This window comes from Dryas octopetala, chromosome 2, assembly GCF_963921425.1.
Source record: "Dryas octopetala chromosome 2, drDryOcto1.1, whole genome shotgun sequence".
NCBI classification, from domain to species: Eukaryota; Viridiplantae; Streptophyta; class Magnoliopsida; order Rosales; family Rosaceae; genus Dryas; species Dryas octopetala.
Window position 1 is genome coordinate 30,320,730 of NC_141367.1, and position 15,212 is coordinate 30,335,941.

Genomic DNA, 15,212 nt, shown 5'->3' on the forward strand with positions numbered 1-15,212 from the left:
AACGTGGTCGGGCGTTGGGGCTGTGCGAGCTTGGCATGGTGGTGAGCGCGGGGAGGGTGGTGCAGCAGGGAGGAGAGAGAAATGAGGAGAGAGAGAATGAGAGGGTGGTGCAGCAGGGTGGCGCATGCAGGGGGTGGTGCTGCGCCGGTGTGTGAGCTTGGCATGGTGGTGGGCGCGGGGAGGGTGGTGCAGCAGGGAGGAGAAAGAGAATGAGAGGGTGGTGCAGCAGAGTGGCGCATGTAGGGGGTGGTGCTGCGCCGGTGTGTGTTGACAGAGAAAGAGAGAGAGGGAAAGAGAGAGATGGGGTGTGTGAGTGTGTAATGAAATGAGGGTATTTTGGTAATGGGGTTAGGTGTGTGTTGAGAGGTTTTGAATTTGAGATGAGTGTGTGGGGTGTGTAGGAGAAAAAAATAGAAAAATAGTGTGTAAAAAGAAATTTAGGAGTGTGCAAATAACAGCCCGATAAGGAACGTTTGGTAGTGTCGCATGTTCCTTGTCCTACTACCACTTGAAAAGCCAGGTGCGGAGTCTACGAGAAAAACAGTGTTTTATATCACTTTCGCTCTCGCACCAAACACCAAGTAGAAAAGGCTCCTAACCAAACCACGAAGCTATTTTCTCGCGAAACAATCAGTCGACCCCTTCGTTGTTTGAAGCAGCCATGGCCTGTTCAAGTTTCGCGAAGCTTAATGCGTCGTCGTCTCAGTGGATCGGACAACAGTCCTTCACTCAGCGCCAGGGATCGTCCACGCGCTTCTCAACTCGCCGAGTCTCCCTCCCGATCAGAGCCAAGGCTTACACCGACGAACTCGTCCAAACCGCCGTGCGTCCTCTCTTACCTTACTCCTAATTCACCAATCTATTTCAGCATATATATGTATTTGCTGTTGATTTGAATTTTTCTCGTTGAAATTCGATTTTGTTGTCAATTTCAATGATGGTTGAAAACCCGAACCTTCAAATCTTCAATAGACCGATCACTTTTTAATTAGGAGTCACTTTTCGGTGATATGATTGGATTTGCTTATTCTGATTTGCATGTTTTGAGATTTCACGGCTGGATAGAACTAAGCTGTTCCTATGTCTTTTTCTATAAAGAAGAAAATAAATGAGTCACCCAATAAAATACTGGTTTTCTGGTCTAAATTGTGCTTAAGATGTTCAGCGTACATGCGATTTGATTACTATGAATTGAAGTTCTTATTTCCACTTTCTATGTAAGTTTGATCTTCAGATTCGTCACGCTACTTGTGTTTCATTTTATTTATCACTCCGTCACAGCTTTAAAGTTAAAAATTAATATAGTGGCAATTGTGCTTTGTTCTTTTTAAGCTATATATATATATATATATATAGGTATATAACTGTAAAAAACTGAACAATGAACTCAATATAGCTTGTTGTTTTTTTAACTTGTTTTTGTTTCTTTTCGGATGGTATAGAAAACTATTGCATCTCCTGGTCGTGGTATCCTTGCCATTGATGAATCAAATGCAACTTGTGGAAAGAGGTTAGATTCTATCGGCTTGGACAATACCGAGGTTAACCGACAGGCTTACAGGCAACTTTTGTTGACCACTCCTGGCCTTGGTGAATACATTTCTGGTGCCATTCTTTTTGAGGAAACACTCTACCAGTCGACAACTGATGGGAAGAAATTTGTGGATTGCTTGCGTGAGCAGAAGATTGTCCCTGGAATCAAAGTTGATAAGGTATGATGCAACTAGAATGCGAGGGTTTTATAGCTTCAAATATTCTGTTGAGTACTTTGAGTGAGATCCCTATATTGTCATTCATGTGCTTCTTGGGTTGCCCTTTCACCCCATATCATTTGGGTTTCAGGGTTTGGTTCCCCTACCAGGATCAAACAATGAATCTTGGTGCCAAGGCTTAGATGGATTGGCTTCAAGATCTGCTGAATACTACAAGCAAGGTGCTCGTTTTGCTAAATGGTAAGTCAATTAATATTTCTTGTTGACACCTGCCTTGTCAGATTTCTATCATTTGTCTGGGCATTCTATTTGACACATAAATTTATCCAAGTGTCTCCTCCTTGAAATATGCAGGCGCACAGTTGTTAGCATTCCTTGTGGTCCTTCTGCTCTGGCTGTTAAGGAAGCTGCATGGGGACTTGCACGTTATGCTGCCATTTCTCAGGTTTGTTCACTTTTACAGAGCTACGCTAGTTGAATTTGGCCAAACGTTGTTTAGCGGAGTAAGAGTGTTAGAATTTTATTGCTATCCTGAAAATTAAAGATTTTTATCTCTAGTGTCTTTTCTCTTTGTTATGGATGACCTTTGTATAGTGGGAAAATTAAAGAGTTTGGTTCAAATTTACTAGCTCTTTATGATGTAAATGTTTTTACCCCCATTAACTTTACTTTCCAATACTCATGTAACTACTGAGTTTCTGAAGGTAAGTTTCAGCCAACCTAAAAATATACGCAATTTCATTGTTAAAACTTAAAAGTATTGTAAGATGCTGTCTTGAGGTCACCTTTGTTTTGGCAGAATTTATCTTAGTTTTATGGTTGGTTTTTGAATCAATCTGCCTGGTTTAAATCTTTTTTTATTTATTTTTATTTGGAAAGCTTGGAAACTTATTTTGTCTTTTAGTTTAAAATCTAATTAACAACGAATAAGCAGGTATTTTTTAATAGACTTTGTTTTCCTCATTTAACATGTTATCTCAAGTTGTTTTTTAAGCTTCTATTCTTTCCCCATTGGTCATTGTTATGAAACATATTATGATTCATTGCTATACCATCATGTTCAGGACAATGGTCTTGTGCCCATTGTGGAGCCTGAGATTCTTCTTGATGGGGACCACCCAATAGAAAGGACACTTGACGTGGCAGAGAAGGTCTGGGCAGAAGTCTTCTATTATTTGGCTGAAAACAATGTGGTGTTTGAAGGAATCCTTCTTAAGCCCAGCATGGTAACCCCAGGGGCTGAACACAAGGAAAAGGCTTCTCCAGAGACCATTGCCAAATATACACTCAATTTGCTTAAAAGGAGGGTTCCTCCTGCAGTTCCTGGAATCATGGTAAGATTGCATGATCCCTTTTGCAATAATTTTAAACTGATACGTGATTCCTCCATTGTTTTATGAGAGACTAATAGAGACTGATATAAAATCTCAGTTTGCCTTGTTGCATGGTGATTGATTGATAACTGATCCGTTTACGTCTCAGTTTTTGTCTGGAGGGCAGTCTGAAGTAGAAGCAACCCTCAACCTGAATGCAATGAACCAAAGCCCCAACCCATGGCATGTTTCCTTCTCGTATGCTCGTGCCCTGCAGAACTCTGTTCTAAAGACATGGCAAGGACGCCCTGAGAATGTGGAAGATGCACAAAAGTCACTTTTGGTGCGAGCGAAGGCGAACTCCTTGGCTCAGCTTGGGAGGTACTCTGCTGAGGGGGAGAACGAGGATGCCAAGAAAGGAATGTTCGTCAAGGGCTATACGTACTAAGCCAGTGTCTGAGGCAATTCATGCCTCCTGGCATTTGAAAAGGTGTAATTTGCAGCATTTTTTTGGTGTTAGCTATGTATGATGAGGAGACTTGCTACTATAAAAGCTTTTTCATTTCCTTTCCCCCACTACAAGACTTGAGAGCTTGAATAAGACAGGTGAGGAAGGATATGTTTTTCAAACTGTATCTTATGAAGGTGGGAGTAGTGAAAGTATTTCTGTCGTCACAAAATTATGTTTCTTAAAGTGTTATATGATTCTTGAGATTGTTCCTTAATTTCCTTAATTTCGGTCTAGTTAAAATCTGAGAACAGAAGTATAAAAGCCCTAGTTTGAGATGATTCTCATTCTTCCCCTGAAATGTTTTAGCTTACAAAAGCAATTTTCAAGCTATCACCCCTCTGTTAAATTGTTCGGCTCACGGATTGCTATTTCCCTTACTTTGTATTTTAAATTTTCCCCCATTTTCCATCTTCATTTCAGCATTTTAGGTTATATTTCATTCGTTGCTAGATTCAGTTTAGAAGGTTTTAAATTGCTTGGAGTTTGGAGAGTTTTTAAGGAGCATCTACTCGGAAAAAATTATTTTGTATAAACTAAACTTCAATCAATTCTCTATTTCTAAGAAAGTGGTCTAATCCAACCCCCTAAACACAATTTGTTTCTAAAATATCTCTAACCTTTCTAGTTTTATTCTTATTATTTTTTGTGTATTGATTTTTTAAGGACAAGTTTGGAATAAAAAATTTACAAAAAAAAAAACAGTAAATGATAAGTAAGTCTATTACACCTCAATACCTCATATAGTGTGCTTTTTTTTTTTTTTTTAATTAACTTTATAGTGACATACTGATATATAAGGTGGATGTGACTACATAAGTTTAAATTTTTGTATTTTATGTTATGTTAGTTTATTATTTTTTGATATGTAATATAAGAAAAAATATGAAAAGTATATCATTTTAAGTCATATCTTTAAAACTTTTTTTCTTATAATCACTATTACACAATGACAGGGGTTATCATTGTCGAGCAAAAAAGCAATGAACACCTGAGTTTCGTATCGAGTCCTAAAATTATTAGAGTGGACCGACTTATTACTGCATTTTTGCAAGTAGACCGGCCTATTAGGACATTTTTATTATTGTTGGAATAATAGGGGTGTTTAAAAAATTTTCTCTCAATCCAATTTTTGTTGTTTTGGTCGGTCTCAATCTATTCTAAAGTGAATTTATAACTTTCAAAATAAAAAGTAGAATTTATAAAAGTTGGGAAAACTGTAAAGCAACGTCATCGTTTCATGTTATGCCAGTGGCCCCACGGAACTGAAATTAAAAGTAGTAGAGTCTCCCGTTGTCTTCCTGAGCTCCAAGGCTTGAGCAGTCTGTGTTTCTGAGGAAACAGACAGAAAACAACTCATTCCCCTGATCCCCAAAAGAGCCACACCTCCGTGCCGTTCAGTTTCTGCCCGGCCTTGCATGCCCTCACCATCTCTTCTTCTTCTCCTTCTCCCATCATCCCCTTCTTCTCTACAATTCCCTTCCACGCCTTCACATTCCAGACCCCTTGCCCTCCTCAAACCATCTCTCTCACTCCTCGCAATGAAGGACCGGCCTCCTTCCTCCTACGGCGCCGTTTACGTGCCTCCCCACCACCGCCTCCGCTCCGTCATCACCAGCCCTAATTACACATCTGCTGCCTCAATTGCCTCCAAGCTTCGCGAGACCAACCACCAGAGTAGTGCTGCTCTGAACCGCAGGAGCACCAGTGGCACTCTTACCTACTTCCAGACTCAGCAGCATCAGCACCAGGAACAGCTTCAGAAGCCCAAGTTTCACCACAATTCTGCTTACGACGACGGCGTTTACGAGGAAGTCTCCGATCGAGAATTTGAGTTCTCATCCCATCCGGTGAGAATATATATGCATATTTGTGTATGTATAGTTGTTAGTTGGGAGTTTGTGGTAACTTTTCTGAGTGTGAAATGGTAATTGGGTTTGAGTTAAGGCTCAGTTAGTGAAGTTTGAAGTGGTTGTTGGCTGTTTTACTTCTAATTTATCTTTTCAACTCATTACATCTTAAGTTGATTTTTAGCTTACCATTTTACTACACTTATTATGATACCAAGGCATGTTGTCTTTTTTTAGTAATAAGATTTCCGATTCAGTTTAAAGTTATAAGAATGGTGATCTTTAAGACTCTAACAGATGTAAATGTTTATGGAATTTGTTTATCTTAATATTTCTGACACAGGGTGCTTCCTCATTGGATAACATTGATGAGTGGAAACGGAAGTTAAGCATGCTGTTACGCGATGACAAGAAGCAAGAGTTGGTTTCGAGGGAGAAAAAGGATAGACGTGATTTTGAGAAAATAGCCGCTTTGGCAAGCAGAATGGGGCTTTACAGGTAACTTTGGTTTTTCTCTGCGAGTAAGTGTTTGAATAATTTCGGAAAAGTCTGCTTAAAAGAATTTATTGTCAGCCATCTATATGCGAAAGTTGCTGTCTTTAGTAAGGTCCCACTGCCAAACTACAGATTTGACCTGGATGATAGGCGCCCTCAGAGAGAGGTAATACCTTATTGTTTTGTTTCATTAAATGCTGACTTTTCTGTTTAATGTAATCTTAATTCATACAAAAACATGCTGCCTTTAACACCTTGAGTACTAGTGCTAACAGAGATTCCTTTTATTGACGACCCACATTTTCGTCCTTCCATGTGCTCCACTATCTCACTTGATGCTTCTTGTTTTATTTAGTTCCAATAGATTAGTTTTTGACTTTTAAAATATAAGTATTAGCTAGGAGCATAGGATGGCTTCCCCAACTGATGATGTTTTCAAATGCGTGAGTTCTTTGTAATTTTAGTACATGTTCCTTAAGTATCTAAGTGAAGTTTTTTAAAATTGAAAGGTGACATTACCTCTTGGGTTGCTGAGGAGAGTTGAGGCCTATGTTGGAGAATTCCTTTCTCAGAAGTCTAGGACTAAGGAAAGTGTTCCAGATTCCTTTTCGAGATCAAGCAGTAGTGGCAGTATTGGTACTGATGAAGGGCTTTTTGAGCAACCTGAACCACTGCCATCTAGTAAGGTTGTGATGGAAAAAATTCTTCGGCGGAGAAGCTTGCAGCTGTGTGATAAGCAACAAGCTTGGCAGGTTTATCTTACCTTGAAATATGTGTAACCATATCTTGTTTTTGTTTCTATTATTTATCTTGAAGCATATCTTTTGATTATTTTTATTTCAGGACTAAATAGTGTCATTATATGTTTCTTTCTTGTGTCTTACTAGTCATTTTGCATAAAAAGATTACTTGAATTTGTGTTGACTAAGCTAACTCTATTGGTAGTTATTTTCTGTAATTAATAATCAACTGATTTCTCTATGGTCTTTGCCTAATAGTTACGAACTCGCAAAAATGATTTGTAGAGTGAGTATCCTTGAATTTTTGGCAATATAGCCTTTCCTTAGGGTGTAATGGGTTGCAGTTGATGAATGAAAAACTTTAACCTTTTTGTATGTGTCTATGTGATAACAATGCCCAACATGTGCACCCAATGTTAAACAAAAAAAGTACAGTTAAGGGTCAGTTAGTTTCAATATTAGTAGTTTGGCTTCGATTTTTCTTAAGCATAGACATGTTCGGTCTGTTGGTTTCAATTTTTACTTTTTCTTCTTTTTCTCTTATTAATAAGGACCAAACTATAATTAAGTTGTGCCATTACTAGTTCGGTTGTGTTGGCGTACTTGGACATTTGTACCAATGATTTTTACACGTCATTGTTTTCTGTCTGACCTTGTAAATGGAATCTAGGGCTAGGGACCACATTGAAGTGATTTGGAAATTGGAAATTCCTTACAAAGTTGGATGACCAAAATAGTACTTAAGTCTTTATTAAATCTAGATATTAAATTAGCAAGTCATTTATCTCGTTTCCCTCAGCATGATTGTCATTCAGTTATAAGATGAATCATGTTTTTTACATCTGTGATATTTTTCTTATTTTCTTACAGGAATCTCCTGAAGGTAGAAAAATGCTGCAATTTCGTAGAAGTCTCCCTGCTTATAAACAGAAGGATGCGTTGTTGACAGCAATTTCAGAGAATCAGGTTAATCATTGTTTTGATGTTTTCTTCAAAAAAATATTTTTTTTTACTTTGTCTGGAAAATTCATATCCCCAAGTTATGCAGGAGTGTGATTCTGACTTTGGTCCTGCTTCTACAATTTGGTAGTTGTTTTTCTGTAATCAGGGATATATGTAACAATTCAATTCTTTATATTTGATTATGCTATTGTAGCCTGTAACCTTCAATTATTTTGTCACATCGTATTGAACACATGAGACAATAGCATTATGATGAGTATAATTTTGCATTTGTAGGTTGTTATCATATCAGGTGAAACTGGCTGTGGCAAGACCACACAAATTCCACAATTCATTTTAGAATCTGAGATAGAAGCTGTTCGTGGAGCTGCTTGTAGTATTATATGTACACAGCCTAGACGAATATCTGCTATGTCCGTTTCTGAAAGAGTTGCTTCAGAGAGGGGGGAGAAATTGGGTGAATCAGTGAGTTCTCCTCAATTTCAATGGGCTACATGCTCAAATAATTGTTTCTGTTGTGATAAACAAACTTTTTTAGGATTTTTTTTCTCTCTTTAAATTTGACCTTTTTCTTGGTTTCCTTCTTCTTAGGTTGGATATAAGGTTCGGTTAGAGGGTATGAAAGGGAGGGACACCCACCTTCTCTTTTGCACCACTGGCATTTTGTTGAGAAGATTGCTAGTTGATGGAAATTTGAAAGGTGTAACTCATGTCATTGTGGATGAAATTCATGAACGCGGAATGAATGAGGGTAATGAATGTTAATTAGGGATAGATTGAGGCTTTAATTTTGGATGATGAAGTCTGATTTCTCACTAATCATTTGGTGCCAGATTTTCTTCTCATTGTTCTCAAGGATCTCCTTCCTCGTCGTCCAGAACTGAGGCTGATTCTGATGAGTGCAACACTAGATTCTGAGCTTTTCGCATCCTACTTTGGTAGGGCTCAGATCATTCACCTCCCAGTAAGTTAAAATTTCCAGTGAGTAGTGTATTCTCCGTCCACGGATGAATAACAGAATATTTTTGATATGTATATATATACAGAGCTTCTTAAGGGGATCCTGGTTTGTGGGTTCCCTTGCCGTTCAAACGTCAGGCCATTTTTTTTGGATATTTTTTACACTTTTGTTTTGATTCCAGTTTACAACAAGGTTATTTACCTTGGGGAAGTTGTGTCTTAATGTTGATTGCAGAGGACAAACAATAGTGATCTGATATGGTTTTCTATTTTTCGTCCCACCCCCCTCCCCTTCTAAATTAGGGTTTTACCTACCCAGTTCGAACCCATTTTCTGGAGGATGTTCTGGAAATTACAGGTTGCAGATTAACTCCATACAATCAGATTGATGATTATGGTCAAGAAAAGATGTGGAAAATGAGCAAACAGGCACCAAGAAAGAGGAAAAGCCAAATTGCATCTGTTGTAGAGGTACGCAAATTATTGCGTAAACTCTTTTGTCCTTTTTCATTTTTTGTGTCTTCTTATTTGTGCCTACCTGGAATGTATTCAGGATGCACTCAAGGCGGCTGATTTTAAGGGGTATAGTCCCCAGACTCGGGAATCTCTAGCATGTTGGAATCCTGATTGTATCGGATTTAATCTCATAGAGTATATTTTATGCAATATCTGTGAGAATGAAAGGCCTGGCGCCATTCTACTTTTTATGACTGGGTGGGATGACATCAGTTCTCTGAAGGAAAAGTTGCATGCTAATCCTCTCTTAGGTGATCCCAGCCGAGTCCTGTTGCTAGCATGCCATGGCTCTATGGCCAGTTCTGAGCAGGTAATTTTTGGGTGTCCTGATGAATTGTACAATCACTGGCATAATTTGTCTGCATACATTGATGCTGTCATATTTCTTTTTCACCTATTGTATTCCATCCTGCACAGTTGCTTTGTATGTTATCTATGTTGAATGAAGGAATTACTACTGAATTTACTTTTCTTGCAAATTTTCTATTGTGTTCTCTCTTATATTTTATTGTTTCTATGTTGACTGCATGCAGAGGTTAATATTTGATGAGCCTGAGGATGGAGTGAGGAAAATTGTGCTGGCTACTAATATTGCCGAGACAAGTATCACAATTAATGACGTTGTTTTTGTTCTTGATTGTGGAAAGGCAAAAGAGACTTCATATGATGCACTGAATAATACTCCTTGTTTGCTTCCTTCCTGGATATCCAAGGTTTCTGCCCAACAAGTAAGGATGTGTTCTGGCTGAAGATTTTGGTCTCTTAGATGAAAATTAATATGAACTGGCAGTATAATTAACTTTGATTTTCCTGGCGGTTAACGTTCAGTACATGTTAAGTTTCAGTCTTTTCGTTGATTAATGACTTTGCATTCCTCTGTGCTTATATATTGTAGAGAAGGGGAAGAGCTGGACGTGTTCAACCTGGGGAATGTTACCGTCTCTATCCTAGATGTGTATATGATGCATTTGCAGAGTACCAATTGCCAGAAATTTTGAGGACACCTCTGCAGTCTCTTTGTCTGCAAATAAAAAGTTTAAAACTCGGAAGTATTTCTGAGTTCTTATCTAGGGCTTTGCAGTCACCGGAGTTACTCGCGGTAAAAGTCAATTTAATATTTCTCTACCTAATGCTATTTAACTTCAATCTGCCAAAATCTACGATCTAGTCTTTTTCTTACTTCCCTTAGACACTTATCACTTTGCTTCTCAGCTGCAATTCACATTTTGGTTCTTATTATTTTTCATAGGTGCAAAATGCCGTTGAGTATTTAAAGATCATTGGGGCCTTGGATGAGAATGAGAATCTGACTGTTTTAGGTGGGAAGAGTTATAACTTTTTGTAATATTTTAATTATGCATTTTGATACTTGCAACTCTCTGTAATGGCTGAGGTATTGTTTTTTTCTAGAACAATAAGCCTCATGCAGTCTAAGTCACTTGACAGGACGCTATCTAACTATGCTTCCTGTGGAGCCAAAACTTGGAAAGATGCTCTTGGTAGGCGCCATCTTCAACTGTCTAGATCCAGTTTTGACTATTGTTTCTGGCCTTAGTGTCAGAGATCCTTTCTTAACACCTTTTGACAAGAAAGATGTAAGTCATCTCTCCAATTTTATTGTATTAAGGATTGTAGCATGCTCTTTATTTCTTGGTTAGAATTGGAGGCAAAGGATTGAACTGTAATTTGATGTGCTTGTTTAACTTTTGTTGCTTCCTTAACTGTATTGACAGACAGCATGCTTATCTGTACTGGCTGGATTGGTTTATTTTAATTCTTTGTTTATGTTGTAATTAGGTATCATTCTTTTTCCTTATAAATAATTTCTTAAGTTTCTTTTTTGTACGAGCAACTCAACAATACATTATGAATCACCTTCCAAATAGATTAGTATTCGTGTTCATGTATCAAATTCATAATGTGGCCTCGATGTCATTATCATTAATAATATTAGTAATAAAAATTATTATTATTGTGTTTATTATTGTATTTGTTTGTCTTTGTAGCTTGCAGAGGCTGCAAAATCTCAGTTTTCCCGAGATTACAGTGATCACCTTGCACTTGTGCGGGCCTATGAGGGCTGGAAGGTTGCTGAAAGAGACTTTGCTGGATATGACTACTGCTGGAAGAATTTTCTTTCAGCACAATCGATGAAAGCTATTGATTCCCTTAGGAAGGAGTTCTTCTCTTTGCTCAAAGATACTGATCTTGTTGATGCCTACACAACCACCTATAATGCATGGAGCTATGATGAGCATCTCATCCGTGCAGTCATTTGCTATGGCCTGTATCCTGGAATTTGCTCTGTTGTGGTAAGCATGGCGCTTTTTTTTCCCGTGTTTTCGTTAGGTTATAATATTTTCTAATTATTTCTCTAAGTTCTTGATGCTGTCAATCTCCTCCATCTAGTATTCATCATGTTTACGCCATGATGAATACAGGCTTTTTAAATCAAATTGGGAAGTAAACTTACGATAGTCATAGGAAGTAATTAAAAATGCTTTATCAACCACAGTTTGGCTACATGGTCCTCAATTGGCAAAATATTGTGCCAGTGTCTGTTTGTTGTGTGTGTATATATATATATATTTAATTTGATTTGTCCCAATATGCATTATATGATTCATTTCCTCTTGTATGATTTTCTTGAGGACTGACATAAATGGATATGCAGCACAATGAAAAGTCATTTTCGCTGAAAACTATGGAGGATGGCCAGGTGCTGCTATACTCGGTAAGCATTCTTGTTCATCTCATCAATATAAAGTAATGCCCTTGATTACGTGTCAGTTTGATTTTCTGTTCTTTGTCGTTTGCCTAGAACTCTGTCAATGCTCGGGAATCTAAAATTCCATATCCATGGCTGGTTTTCAATGAGAAGATAAAAGTGAACTCTGTTTTCCTACGGGATTCAACAGCTGTGTCTGATTCAGTGCTCCTCCTATTTGGTGGAAGCTTTTCAAAAGGGGATACCGTAAGTAGTTTGTTTCTGGTGTTTGCTACTGGACTGTGCAAACTGCAAACCAATGCATGCTTGATTATTGTTGTTGTTGTTTTTGTTTTCTGTTATTGCTGTTGTTCCTTCTTTTTCTTTTTGTTCTTTTTTTGTTGTTATCTACGATTGACATAATGGGACTGTATTCCTGTTCTGGCAGGATGGACACTTGAAAATGTTGGGAGGATATTTGGAATTCTTCATGAAACCTGCCATAGCAGATATGTATCAATGTTTAAGGAGGGAACTTGATGAGTTAATTCAAACCAAAGTAAGTGAAACTATGAAGAAACCTACTTTCTCTTAACCTGATGGAATTTTGTTTTTGTTTTTTTAGTATCTTTTTTATTTCTGGATCCCTTGCTACTTTATTTTCCCAATCGCACCTTGAAGTGGGTTTTGAATATATTTTTGTCTGCTTGTTAACTCTGGCTAATTTTAATTCTGGCGATACTGGGCAGCTACTGAACCCCAGGATGGACATTCACTTCCATCATGAACTCCTTTCTGCATTGCGGTTGCTGCTCTCGGAGGATCAAAGTGATGGTCGATTTGTATTTGGCCGCCAGGTCGTTGTACCCTCAAAGCCACCTGTGGTGGCACCACAGCCAGCCTTGGTTTCAAGAACGGAAAGTGGACCTGGGGGTGATAATTCGAAGAGTCAGCTCCAGACATTGCTTACAAGGGCAGGATATGCTGCACCTACCTACAAAACTAAGCAGCTGAAAAACAGCCAGTTCCGAGCTACAGTGGAGTTCAATGGAATGCAAATTTTGGGGCAGCCTTGTAATAACAAGAAGAGTGCAGAAAAAGATGCAGCAGCTGAGGCCATTCAGTGGCTGGTGAGTGGAACACAAATGGGCCATGAGTACATCAATCACATGTCAATGTTGTTGAAGAAAAGCAAAACGGATCATAATTAAACTACTATGAGCCAACTTTGCCAAAGAGAACTTTATGAGAGGGCAGCTGTGCACAACCGGTGGTGCTTGGGAATGCCTTGAAAATCAATGTGGTCACAATGTCCGACTTACTACTACCTGCCTCAGGAAACAGTAAAGGTTGGGCATCATTATCACTTAAAAGCCAGCAGATCTGACCTCATTTCCACATTCTTTAAAATCCATAATTGATCAGACATCACCAGCAAATAGTACTAAAGATGCCGAGTTTGTGGTTAATTTTGGATTGTTGGATCATCTGCTTTGTGACATAGAGCTACATCTGAGCTAAAGTTTTGAGGGGACTGGAATTGGCCTATTTTGTCCATTTCAGTGGGTGTGCACTTGGATCATGACACCGATGGTGACCAGGAGAGTTTATCCAGGACAGGTGAAATTGTAGTTAGCTGTAGTTAAAAGAATCAAGGAGAAATAAGCACACACATTCGCAAGTAAAACCGGGTGATTTCTTACGCCATTATGAGCTCAGATTTTAGCATTTTGCTGTACAATAGTATTGTTTTGGATAGTTAGTAGGCATGTGTAGTGTAAGCGTGGTAATCTTTTTTCACCTTTTGTTAATAACTAGCTCCTTGTAAATTCCAGAAAGGTTCTGAATATCTTTTCGATAATATAGTTGCGGTCTACATCCCCAAAACGAAGTGTTCTGGATGGATCTGAGACCTGTTGTCCCTTTTTTTTTGTGTTTCCTGATTTCTATGATTTTAAACTGAATACGTTTGGGCATAGCTGAATGGTCAAAGTTATTCACTTTTTTGGTACTTGTATGCCTCTCTCAAGTTCTTGCCTCTATGAGACTATGACAAGGGTATTAAACTAAGAGATAAAAGGCGGTGAGGAAGATGAAGGAGACCTATATACTATTATACATGCTCAGTTGCCCATGACCACACAAGTAGACTTCATGTGACTAAAACTATAATATGGGAGATAAAATCGCCGATGGGTCTTAGATTTCTTATTAAAAGTATATATAGAGTTTTTTAAGGGTGTTTTTTGTCTTATAAAGGGACCACAACCACTTTCAATTAAATAACTTCTCTGCATCTTGCATCAATCTTATTCATTTACATATGATTTCTACAAATTTAACATGCAATCTCTATAAATCTCATTCTATATCTTATGAAGATATGAGGGGAACTCGTATCTTATATCCTCAAAAAATAAAAAAAAATAATGACATATTTCACAAAGCAATAGTCAAAGGACTTTATTTAGAAAAAAAAAAATTTATAAGATTTTTTTTCAAATAAAAAATATTAGAAGGACTAAACTCTAATTTTTCTTTTTTACTATTAGAGAGCTCTATTTCTCAATCCTAATATAAAAATTACCATCTCCACACTTAATATTTTATACAATTTTAATAGCAGGTTTAAAGATTAGGGATGACATAGTAATTACACTACCTCACTTTTAACTTCTTCATTCTCATATGCATGAATCGCATTCTCTTTTCTTACGTAATTTCCACCAGATCTCGCATTGCATATGTACAATTATATATATAGTTTGCATTTTGTGACGATAAATTAATTGGTTAAAATAAACAAAACAAATTTCCATCCAACCTCGAAATGCGACATTGGTATGGCTGTCGGGGTACGTCTTATTGATTAGGTAAATAATGTTGACAAATATGGAATCTGAAGCATATGATAACGAGTATGGGACAGGCTGGGAGGGTCTGCCCCTTTCATGTCCAATTGTCCCTGTTCCTAAGAAAAAACTTTAGGGCTACTTTGGTGGGTATTAAAGAGTGAAAATGACTTTTTATCAATGGTGCCCAAAACCCAAATGAAGCTCCCAAGCCTCAAAGTCCCAACCATGTGAGGACGCGCATTCGTCGTTAAGCTGTGGGGTTGTTGGAGTCGGTAGTGATTACTGATTAGTGAATTGAAATTGACCAAAGTAAAGTAGGTCGCTCCCGAGCGGACCCCTTTGGCCCTTTTTGTTTATAAAACGTAGGAGCGTGAGTGGACTTATGCCGGAGAGGAGCAAAGCCTTGGGCCACTTTTAGTCGGATCGCACATCGCAGGTTTGTGAATCCCGTGGCAAATAAGAAAGCCAATACTTTGGAAAAGAAACAACTTGGGGTCTGTGGGTCTTCCTAACACTCTTATCTACTTGCTAGTTGCTACAAAACTCACTTTTTTTTTCGTTTTTTTTTTTTTTTTTATTATTATTATTATTTT

The 15,212-nt window shown here is 38.0% G+C and overlaps 2 protein-coding genes across 2 annotated transcripts; both read left to right on the top strand.

The window, feature by feature from the left end:
* Positions 1–547: 547 nt before the first annotated feature.
* On the top strand, positions 548–3,750 carry PDE345 (Aldolase superfamily protein). The gene is made up of 6 exons (XM_086230504.1): positions 548–823; positions 1,443–1,712; positions 1,843–1,952; positions 2,067–2,157; positions 2,777–3,046; positions 3,195–3,750. Exons 1-6 carry the CDS (start codon positions 662–664, stop codon positions 3,471–3,473), a joined length of 1,182 nt encoding a protein of 393 aa, XP_086086630.1. The 5' UTR covers positions 548–661; the 3' UTR covers positions 3,474–3,750.
* A 1,099-nt stretch (positions 3,751–4,849) lies between these two features.
* On the top strand, positions 4,850–13,687 carry LOC147295521 (DEA(D/H)-box RNA helicase family protein). The gene is made up of 19 exons (XM_086231562.1): positions 4,850–5,383; positions 5,727–5,881; positions 5,957–6,044; positions 6,388–6,630; positions 7,489–7,584; positions 7,858–8,046; positions 8,173–8,332; positions 8,415–8,545; positions 8,845–9,012; positions 9,095–9,367; positions 9,591–9,785; positions 9,953–10,156; positions 10,307–10,376; positions 10,504–10,652; positions 11,064–11,369; positions 11,732–11,791; positions 11,879–12,031; positions 12,213–12,323; positions 12,514–13,687. Exons 1-19 carry the CDS (start codon positions 4,952–4,954, stop codon positions 12,973–12,975), a joined length of 3,645 nt encoding a protein of 1,214 aa, XP_086087688.1. The 5' UTR covers positions 4,850–4,951; the 3' UTR covers positions 12,976–13,687.
* Positions 13,688–15,212: the final 1,525 nt, after the last annotated feature.